The sequence below is a fragment of the Neolamprologus brichardi genome, chromosome 8 (genome assembly GCF_056152115.1).
Source record: "Neolamprologus brichardi isolate AB-2024 chromosome 8, ASM5615211v1, whole genome shotgun sequence".
In the NCBI taxonomy this organism is placed as follows: domain Eukaryota; kingdom Metazoa; phylum Chordata; class Actinopteri; order Cichliformes; family Cichlidae; genus Neolamprologus; species Neolamprologus brichardi.
This window is the reverse complement of record NC_142111.1, coordinates 27796377-27807500: the sequence shown is the minus strand read 5'-3', so window position 1 is coordinate 27807500 and position 11124 is coordinate 27796377. Positions and strand designations below refer to the sequence as shown.

The 11124-nt window shown below is 45.9% G+C and overlaps 1 protein-coding gene across 1 annotated transcript; it reads left to right on the top strand.

Annotated features, from left to right (window-relative positions):
• Positions 1-9166: 9166 nt before the first annotated feature.
• On the top strand, positions 9167-10496 carry LOC102799524 (D(1)-like dopamine receptor). The gene has a single exon (XM_006793385.3). It carries the CDS (start codon positions 9167-9169, stop codon positions 10493-10495), a length of 1329 nt encoding a protein of 442 aa, XP_006793448.3. The 3' UTR covers position 10496.
• Positions 10497-11124: the final 628 nt, after the last annotated feature.

Here is an 11124-nt window from a genome sequence, read left to right as displayed (position 1 = left end):
CCACAATCCTGCCCCTAACCCTAGCCCCATCCATGGTAAACCCCTAACCTTAACCTCAATAAAATAATCTAAGGGAATTAAAACTAAAGGCCACACAAGGGAAATATATAAACAAAAAGGAAAAACAAAAATGAAGGCCATATATGTAATTAGGAAAGGAGGGTGCATAAGCCAAGGGAAAGGAAGCAGGAATTAGGAGAAAAAAGGAAACACAAGGCAAAGGACGGGTAGGAGAGGAGAAATGGAAAGGAAAAGGATAGTGGTAAGCAAAAGAAAGCAGTGAGAGAAAAGGAAAAAGAAAGTCACGTATATTCGGTACTTTGGATGCTATGCAGTGGGGAGGAGCCAAAAGCTATGAAAGGAGGGGGCAGAGAGGAGTCTCCTTTATTTGAATTTGGCCACTGATGCATGAGCACAGCCTGAAGAAGGCACAACACCGCCGAAAGCTAGCGCAAGCCATGCATCACTAACAAAAATGTTTTGTTTGTTGTTTTAGTTTGTTATTTTAGTTTGTTATTTTTGGGGGAGGTTTATTTAAATTTTATTCATTTTCATGTTTATTTATGGCCTAAAAACTAATTTAAAACCTAAGATTGGGAATTCATAAAAACAACACGGAGACAAAAATCATTGGGAAAATAGAAAATTTATTACAAACACAGTTAAAATACACAATTAAAAACAGTTAAGAACAATTGAAAACCTGAAAGGAAAATTAAAATTAGAATAATTTGGTTAAAAAACAATTAAAATATGGTACTTACCTGAGAAGCCTAATTAAGGACGGTACTTACCTGAATTTGGACCTGGAGAGTGACGGACACGGAAGACGGAGTGGCGATAACGTGGTGGGCCGCGGGAAGGGTCACGGTATGGCCCGTGCACCACTCCTGCCCTCCTCGTGCAGGGAGGAGTTTCATTCCCCTTACCTAACCCTAACCCATTTTATTTCATCAACTATTGCCTATTACCCCCTAACCCTAACCACCTAACCCTAACCTAACCTGACCCACTAACCGTGCTATCTGTGCTGAAGGCCTGATGGAAAACATTTGCCTGAGGAAACGACTTTGAAACAGCGAAGTTAAACCTGCTCAGGCTGCAGGTAGGACTACACCTTCCACTTCAATTATTAATCCAACAGTCTGGAAACAATTAATGTTTGATCAGCTGGATCCAAACTCCTCCCTCTGCAGCTCCTTTGTCTTCCTCGGGGATGAGAGCGGGCTACAGACACAAAAGGCCAGACCCGTCTATGAAACTAGCTTCTGTTTCATTGGTATGTGAAAAAAAACCTGAAGAGGAGGCACAAAACTAATGAAAGCACCAGCAGGGCTTCTGTTTTCTGTGCTGTGACTCATCCCCTCTCCGTTATCCGTCGGGCTCTTCGTCTCAGAGGGAGAGGGCGAGGAGGAGAAAGGCAGGAATGAAGTCCAGCCGGATGGAAACACCACACAGAGAGAAAGATGGGCGGACCGACTGGACTCTTGCCATTGGTCTCAGTGTCAACAGGTTCCCTCAGAGCCGCTGAAGCTAGCAGCGAGAGCGCCACAGAGCAGCAGGGGACTCATCTCTGCAGCTGCTTTCACACCTGATTCTGCCGACCAACCCACATCAGCTCACTTCACAGTAAACGCGGTTAATTTCATCGTCCACCGCTGCCTTTCCTCCATGACTGCAGACTCCGGGGCTCGTGCTCCAGTTTAAGACTCAGGTTAAATGCCCGGATGATGCATTAGACTCTCAGTGTCCCAGTAAACGGCGCTGAGCTGTGGGGCCTGTGGATGCTCCTCCCGGGCTCGGCGGGTCTCGCGCTGCCGACAATCACCTCCGCGTGCCCTGACGGAGAGGAGACGCTAAAGTGAACGCCTTTTGTCCGCATGCAGTCTGTTTGTGCCGCATATGCTCAGAGCTCGAGCCGCTGCTGCTGAATCATCCACATACGCACGTGCACGCGGATAGCGCTTGCACGAGGCACAGCTGACTCTGACGTCACACGGACGCTGTGAACAAAACCCTTTCGCGACCGGTGTTCCAGATCAACTGGCAGTTGATCTGGATCAGTTTAGATAAACTGGCGTTGGTCGCACAGATGTGTGGCAGTCTTGCGTTTCAGGAGCTGCTACCAACAAACCAGCAAAAAACTGCCAAGTGTGTCACCTGTGACACTTGTGAGGTTATCTCAAACACACTCCATCAGTCTTGATGCTGTTGAACAACAAAATGTTTAAAAATGTCGCGAGTTTACCTGGTGATGTCCTCATGCGCGACGCGATCGCAAAAACAGCAAACAATTAACGCCACGCCGATGTTGTTCACGGGACAGCAAGAGTAAAGCGAGCAGTTTACTTTGTGTGGACTAACATGGACTCGAGTCAACCAGCGCCACCTCTGGCCAAGTGCCACGGCCTACAGCCAGATCAACCTGTGACACACATCTGCACCACGTTTGAATTAGTTTCATGCACAACACATTTGTACCTTTCAATTGTGTCTGTCTGTGCGTCATGCAAATAAACCTTTGAAATGAATGAAATGATATCATGAATTTTTTATTGGCCTACATTTGTACAAAATTCCAAATTATATACACAAAGTCATAGGAATCACCTGTTCATCATGATTTTAGTATTCTCTTTTTCCATAACAATGAAATACGCCTTGGACAAATATGACACAACCATATTTCATTAGTGTTGTCACATTACATGTTATTAGCGTAGTCTGCCTGTGTCTTTTATATATCTATCTCTATATCTCTATACAGTCTGTATAAGTGTGGTTCATCCAATAAACATTTGTAAGGAGATGGCAGTTACTGTGAATGTACAGCAGTTACACAGTGATTAGTAACAAACAGTCAGACAATGACCCCGACAATCTCATTCAGTCTTGCAGATTGAATGCACCTTCTGTGGAAAGTGGTACCACACAGTGTGTGTGGACTTCCCCTGTGCAGAAGGCAACTACAAATGTTGTGGGTGCTAAATAAACAGAAAAAAATGATCCCTGTTGTCTTTGCTTACTGATTGTTTTTAGTGTTGACAATCCACATTGCTGGCATTGCATCTTTCAACATGTTGGTGGGTAGATGTGGATGTACCAGGGGTAAGTGCAGCCACTCAGCCTCTACTGAATGTGATCATAGCAGCAGGTGCAGATGTGTCACAAGTTAATCTTGTGGTAGGCTATGGTACTTGGCCACAGGTGGCAGCAATGGACTGACCTCCAATGGAGACTGCTCCAACTGCTATGTGATGGTGGATCTGCTACAAATTGAAGATCATAAGCAAGTTTTGGAAATTAACCCTTGTATTATGTTGAAAAACAAAAAAGTGACATTGATTTTGTTGCTGGTCATTTAGATCCGTACTGTGTAAATCCACTCAGAATTGTCAAGAAACTGCAATAAAACAATAGCAACTGTGTTGATGTGTAGGTGTTCATGTAATGATAAGGTTTACCAGCAGGCGGCGCTGTATTTAAGAAAGCTCATGAATGCCTCCAGGGGAGCACATGAAAGAAGACTGGTCTGTGGTGTGACAGGATGAATGGTGTCAATAAAATGTTTGGAGCAGTACCTCGCAAGGTATAAGTGGATGCTGTGTTATTTTTAACAAGCGCTACAAAGACAACACAGCAACTTTATTTTCCATCAGATAAACATGTAGAACACAGACATGCAACAGTTCCATAACTATTTTTAGGAACAATTTGGAAAAGGTTTTTCGTTCTTACAAACACATTTCTGTTGAACTTGCCTGATGTTCTCAGTTTTTCAATGTTCAACATTTTCAGTTTTGTCCACATGATGGACAGAATGTAACTGTGTGCTTTCTGCAGATGTACTTCTTGCATTTCTCACAATAAGTGCTTGTTTTAAAACACGAATCTTCCTAACTTAGATTTAAAATGAAAGATTTCTACGTCTCCTCCAGAGTCAACAACAGATGACAAACCAAAACCACTTTCTTAAATCCACTCACTCTCACTCGCTGTTTATTTTCGGAGATGCCTGTTACCCACCAGCTGACCGGGTGGTCACTCGGGTTAAACATAATATAAAAGGCTGAACTGACAAAAAATCACCGACTACACCACCAGGTATTATAGGAAAAACCAGAAAGCTTTTGAACTAAAACACACGCTGCTGTGACAGTGATGTACACTGTTGTTGGTATATATCAGGGGTTGGCAACCTGCGGTTCCGGAGCCGCGGCTCTTTAGTCCTTATACTGCGGCTCCACGTGGTTTGGGACAATAAATTAGAAGTATTTAGCTGGAGTGTATTTTATTTATGTTATTTCTTTTTTAACTTGTAGTTCTAATTTGGAAGATTATTGTGATATTTAAATATAACAATAAAATTATATTTTATTATTTTTTCATCACTCAAAATAAGCGTCACACTCGCGGAAGCCGGTATGCTCGTCGAAACGCCGTGCATTTATCGAGACTTTCAACCCCAGGTAGGCCAATTATGGAGCTTCGGATCCACATTATGTCAGCAGCTGTTCTCCACCATGAACTATGTTAAAAACAAACACCACTCACGCCTCACAGATGACAGCTTACAGTCCTGCTTAAAGATGAAAGTGACTTTGTACAGCCCCGATTTGCAGACGCTGTGCGCAGAGGTTCAGGAGCAGAAGTCCCATTGTAAACATATCATGGCAGACCTGACAATGTTTCCATCAACAGGCTTTTCAGCATCTCTTTATTGACCAGTCAGGTCAAGGCTCGGCTAACAACAGTTTTTGTTTGCTACATGGATCATTTTAGTTCAGCTTTCCTTTTGTTATATTTCTTTAAGAGTTCAAAATGTGTTAATTACATAAATAAATTGTAATTTTCTCTGTAGCACTTCATGGATTTCATAAGCAACACACCTTAGTTGTTCACACAAAGCATAAAGGTAAAAGGCTGTGGTAAACACTGAGGCTGTGGACAGCTACAGGTACCTTGGTGTTCATCTGAACAACTGACTGGACTGTGTTGTCGTCGTAGCGCTTGTTAAAAAGACCACAGCATCCACTTATGCCTTGCGAGCTAAGGACTGGACTGGACTCATAACTCAGACGCCCTCTACAGGACAGGGCAGAGCAGGCTGTACCTGCTGTGGAGACTCAGGTCGTTTGGAGTGGAGGGCCCACTCCTGAAGACCTTCTATGACTCTGTGGTGGTCTCAGCCATCTTTTATGGTGTGGTCTGCTGGGGTGGCAGCATCTCTGCTGGGGACAGGAAGAGACTGAACAGGCTGATCCGAAGGGCCAGCTCTGTTTTAGGATGCCCTCTGGACCCAGTGGAGGTGGTGAGTGACAGGAGAATGGCGGCTAAGCTGTCATCCCTGTTGGACAACATCTCCCACCCCATGCAGGAGAATCTGAGCAGCTCCTTCAGTGGGAGACTGCGGCACCCACGGTGTAGGACGGAGAGATTTCACAGGTCTTTCCTCCCCACTGCTGTCACAGGGCTCGCAAAATCGCTAGCCCGACGTCCCGGGGCTAGCGATTTTTCCAGTCGGGCTACCAAAATCTATTTCTGCCCTGCCCGTCGGGCTATCATAGGAAGGAAAAATGTATGTCAATGCTTTTGCATTCTTTTGGAAATGTAGCTGGGTAATTATGTCATTGGCATCGGTGAGCCACTGTCAGTATGTGACATATTGAAATCGCGTTTGAATTTGCGCTTGTTTTTTGCTTTCACTTTGCAATCGCTGAACTGTGTATAGAGAGCGACGACAGCACTGATTGGTGAGTGACGATAATTTGCGCACCAATTCCTCTGACATCGTCTTATCAATCGTTAGCTTACTATGCAAACATGACAAGTGAAATCTCCCGCAGCTTAAACATGTGAGAGGTTGATCGCAGAGAATCGCTGAGCGTTATGTGAGTGCGTGTGTAAAAGCAGCAGGATATATATTTTAGTTCTGCTGAGCCAAATAAGACAGGTCAGCGTGAAGAAGTGACAGCCAAAGATAAGCTTACCACAAAACGGAAAAGTTATGACAAATCAGACTATAAGGCAAAAAGAAAGTGCAGCTTTATGGTTTCATGGACAAAAGAATTTCTGTGGCTGCAATATGACGAGCTAAATAACCAGGGGTGCACATAAGTGGTCCGCAGGTGCGCATTCGCTGTCAAAATACAAAACGCGCACAAGATGAGAAGTTGCAACGCGTGTTTGCGTACATAACATTTTCTGGAGGAGGACAGACATTTGTTTAGAACTCTTAAAGATGTTGAAGAAGCAAACTCCTTTAAACAATTACTTTGGTGTTCCTCCACCTCCAAAGAAATGTCAGAAGGAGTCCGAACCACAAAAGAAGCGCGTATTCTCGGAAAAGTGGTTGCAGGAGGTGAGCTGGCTTCAAACAAATGATGAACGCACAGAGATGTGGTGCGGAATGTGCCGTGAAAATCCCACTCTAGCGGACCAAAACAGTGCCTTTTATATGGACGCAAACGCGCGTTGCAACTTCTTATCTAGTGCGCGTCTTTTATTTTGACAGCGAATGCGCACATACGGACCACTTATGTGCACCCGTGTAAATAACATAATGTTCTGCCGGGTGTGTTGTTGGTTTTCTCTCGATTTCTGAGTCGACAAGCGCCTTTGTTACTGGGACCAGTAATTTTAAGAAAGGCCCCCGTTAGAACCCATGAGAAATGCAAGAAATGCATTATTGCTCAGTCTGCAATATCTTTCCTAGAACAAACACCAATTGCAAATAACATACTAAAAATAAACCTGAAAAATCTGCTTAGAACAGCGTACTATGTTGCAAAGAGTGAACTACCACTGGCACAATGTAGCAGTCTTTGCAAACTTCAAAAACCCGTGACTTCAGTGGAAAATTCAAATTCAGGATCTGACACAGACTGATTCATGTTCTACAGTTCTTACAAGTTCATAGAAATTTCTGTTTAATTAGAACCAAGTATTTGAGTTGATGATTGTAATTTTTATACAATGTTGTAATTTGTGTTTCAACAATTTTTTGATTAACATCAATCAAAAAAATTGTTCTCTTTTTTATTCGGGCTACTTAAATTTATTTTGGGCTACCAAAGACTGAAGAGTCCCTGCCCGAAGGGCTACCAGGGATTTTGAAATTTTGCGAGCCCTGTGTCAGACTCCACAACAAAGACTTTAACTGATCAAACATCCACAAATGTGCAATAATCTTTTCTGGCATCGTTGTATTTTTACTCAGTTGTATATAGCATTTGTATTCTATTTTTTCTTATTGTATATTTTATTCTATTTTATTCTACTGTATATAGTATTTTATTTTATTCTGTATAGTTGTGTACTGTATTTATTCTTATTGTATTCTAATTTTTGCTTCATAACTTTTGCACTGTCCACTTCCTGCTGTGACAAAACAAATTTCCCACGTGTGGGACTAATAAAGGTTATCTTATCTTATTAATTAATCATTGTCAATTGTTGATTTGTCCTTTTCTCATTGTACAACGAATTATGATTGAGGGAGGGTTCGCCCAGGGCGCCAAACAGGCTAGGACCGCCACTGCCCAGGACTCCCAGAAACCTGTGAAAACTCTGACAGCATCACAGGAAACAGGAAGCCAGGCTGTGATGGTGACGTGTGTCCACCAGAGGGCAGAGTTTCACTGCCTTTGAGGCACCTGAGCTTTGAAGGAAAGAAAGACACCTGACAGCTTCAGTGACTTCACCAAACTCTTAAAAACTGAACACGATCATGTTTCGAGCTTCTGTTTTCTTCCTAATATCTGGATAATTAATTGATAACTAATCTATGTGTTGCTGGTGGACCATCAGAGGTGTTCACATCTCCTATATTTCATATCGTTTTCTTTTATGACAGAGGTTAAAGTTCAGCTTAGGTCTCATCGCAGACTCAGTGTCCCACGTTTTATTATTATGGTGCTCATTATTAACAACAACCCAAAAATGGCAATAAAGGAAGAAAAAACATTCTTATTTAAGCTTATTTAAATGGCTTTTATATGTAAATGAAAAACAAATAAAAGAATGAACAACACGAGTTTATAACGTATCCTTTTAATTATCGCGCCCACAAAAATATATAACTGAAAGGAAACCTGTAAGTTAATTTTTCTTTGTCTGGTACGATAAACTTTTTTTCTATAATCCGCTGATGATGTTTTATTTTAAAACTATAGTTTTTTTTTAAAGAACTCTTATAAACGCCGGAGGTCACCGAGAGCAGCTGGAAAAGCAGTTTTATTTATAAGGTTCTGTGAGGCGAAGACTGAAGCTGTGCAGGACCGAGAGCGACACACAGCGAGGAGGTCTGAACAAACTGTTTCACGACCTGCAGGCAGAAAAGCTCAGTTCAGACTCACCTTCATTAAACGTGCGGCTCCGTGAGCGCGCTCGCTCTGCAGCAGCGAGGATCTGCACCTCCTCCTCCTCACTCCGAGGAGCTCTTCTCTGAAAGCAGCTGCTGTGGATCCGCATCAGACACACCTGAACTTGAAGAAAAACGGGAAACCTTCAGATTTCTGTCAAAGAAACCAACACAGAACTTAATTACTGCTCCAGCTGATCCCCGGGCGGAGGTCGCGGGTCCATTAAAAGTAACGCAGACGGACACCTGAGAGACCCTGACAGGCACAGACAGGTGTGCGCAGCAGCAGCAGGGGTTCCGCGCCTGGCTAGAGTGTCTGTGGCTCTCTGCAGGTACCCTCCCACAGTGCGACACACACGTCGGGTCGGCTGGTGCTTCTGTCTACCTGTTAGCCCTGCGACGGGTGGAGACATGTCCAGATGGTGCCTGGGTCTGCTCCGGAGAACCGGATCACTCGTTAATGAAACTGCTGTTTCCAAAGTTTGTTAAACAGTGGGTGGAAGTGTTTGTTTCTCCCGTGACCCGTTAACACGAGAGCAGACATCTTTGGCACATTAAAAACATAAAGAAACTGAAGCAAACGAACTCCGCGTGTACTTTCCACGCTTCGGTTCAGATATTTCACATCAGCCTGGAGGTGATTTTGTTTCGGGGTTGTTGTTTTTTTTTTGTTGTTCTTTTACAGACCGAAACATTTGAAGTGTGCGTTTCACGTGCGCTATATATAAGTGTTGAAGAGCTCTGAGCTCGCGTGGATTGAGTATACCTGAGGGAGGGAGGGAGGGAGGGACAGTCCGAGTGTCCATGGAGACTTTCTACAACCACACGCGGAACCAGCGGCAGGACCAGAGCCAGCACCCAGTGGTCACGGCGGCAGCGGACAGCCCCGCGCACGGGAGTGACCTCAGCCTCCGCGCGCTCACCGGATGCGTCCTGTGCGTCCTGATCGTGTCCACGCTGCTGGGGAACGCGCTGGTGTGCGCCGCCGTCATCAAGTTCCGCCACCTTCGCTCCAAAGTCACCAACGCCTTCGTCATCTCTCTGGCCGTGTCCGACCTGTTCGTGGCCGTGCTAGTGATGCCGTGGAGGGCCGTGTCCGAGGTGGCCGGCGTCTGGCTGTTCGGCCGCTTCTGCGACACGTGGGTGGCGTTCGACATCATGTGCTCCACGGCCTCTATCCTCCACCTGTGCATCATCAGCATGGACCGCTACTGGGCCATCTCCAGCCCGTTCCGCTACGAGCGCAGGATGACGCGCAGGTTCGCGTGCGTGATGATCGGTGTGGCGTGGACGCTGTCTGTGCTCATCTCCTTCATCCCCGTGCAGCTCAACTGGCACCGCGCGGGCGCGCAGAACGCCACGGACCCGGGGGACTGCAACGCGAGCCTGAATCGCACCTACGCCATCTCCTCTTCCCTCATCAGCTTCTACATCCCCGTGCTCATCATGGTGGGCACGTACACGCGCATCTTCCGCATCGCGCGCACGCAGATCCGGCGGATCTCGTCGCTAGAGAGGGGCTGCCGCGCTGTGCACCGGCGGCCCCGCGCCTCCGCGCACGAGGAGAGCTCTCTGAAGACTTCCTTCCGCCGCGAGACCAAAGTACTGAAGACGCTGTCGGTCATCATGGGCGTGTTCGTGTTCTGCTGGCTGCCGTTCTTCGTGCTCAACTGCATGGTTCCCTTCTGCCGCCTGGAGCGCCGGCGCGCGCCGCCCTGCGTCAGCGACACCACGTTCAGCGTGTTCGTGTGGTTCGGCTGGGCCAACTCGTCCCTGAACCCGGTCATCTACGCCTTTAACGCCGACTTCCGGAAGGCCTTCTCCACCATCCTGGGCTGCAGCCGCTACTGCGCCACCTCGGCGGTGGAGGCGGTGGACTTCAGTAACGAGCTGGCGTCCTACCACCACGACACCACCCTGCAGAAGGAGGTGTGCGCTGCGCCGGCGGAGCTCGAGCGCGACTTCGATAAAGTTTCGGCCACTTCCGGTGATTCCCGGAACCGCCGGAACTTGCTGCTGCCCGCCATCCTGCGGCACGAGTGCGAGGCCGAGATCTCTCTGGACATGATGCCCTTTGGACACGATGCACCGGCAGACTGTTACGCGATACCCGGTCAAGTCCAGGACCTGTGAGCAGACCGGGATTGACCTTTGACCTTCTGCTTGTGACTTTAAACGAGAGGAGAGGATTTTTCCTGTTGTCAGGTCGTTTCAGTGTGGACGATTTTTCCATCAAACATTTGAGAGGATGTAAAAAATGGATACTCATCATTATCATCATCATCCCGACTTCAGATGGAAGGCAGGAGGTCGTCCTGTGTTTGCCACGCTGAGCTCTGTTCTGCTCATTCCAAATATTCCAACGTCTGGACAAAAAAACAGATGACAGAGTTTGTCCGAGTCACTGGAACGCCTTACCATTTCCTGTTAACGCTCTTTATACATTAAACTCTTTACTTGAGACTGTTAGGAAATCAGTTTTACCCCTGTTCTTTTATTCGTCGAAACTTCCAGAGACGGCACCGGAACTCAGTAGTTATTTTCACAAAACTTTTATTTATCTTTATTCATCTTCATTTAAGCATGCACTTCTAGAAGGGAAGACGAGGCCGGTGTGTCCCTCTGCAAAATCTTTACCCCTTTGTTAGTTACAGCCAGCTTTATAGAGGTGTCCCCATCATAAAACCCCCCTATGGTGTGCTGCAAACTCTGTGTCTATGTGAGTGCTCGTGTGTGACTGTGTACGCATACCTGTATGTATG

Excerpts from the sequence above, each read along its gene's own strand:
- LOC102799524 (XM_006793385.3), top strand. The coding sequence starts at position 9,167 with ATGGAGACTTTCTACAACCACACGCGGAACCAGCGGCAGGACCAGAGC.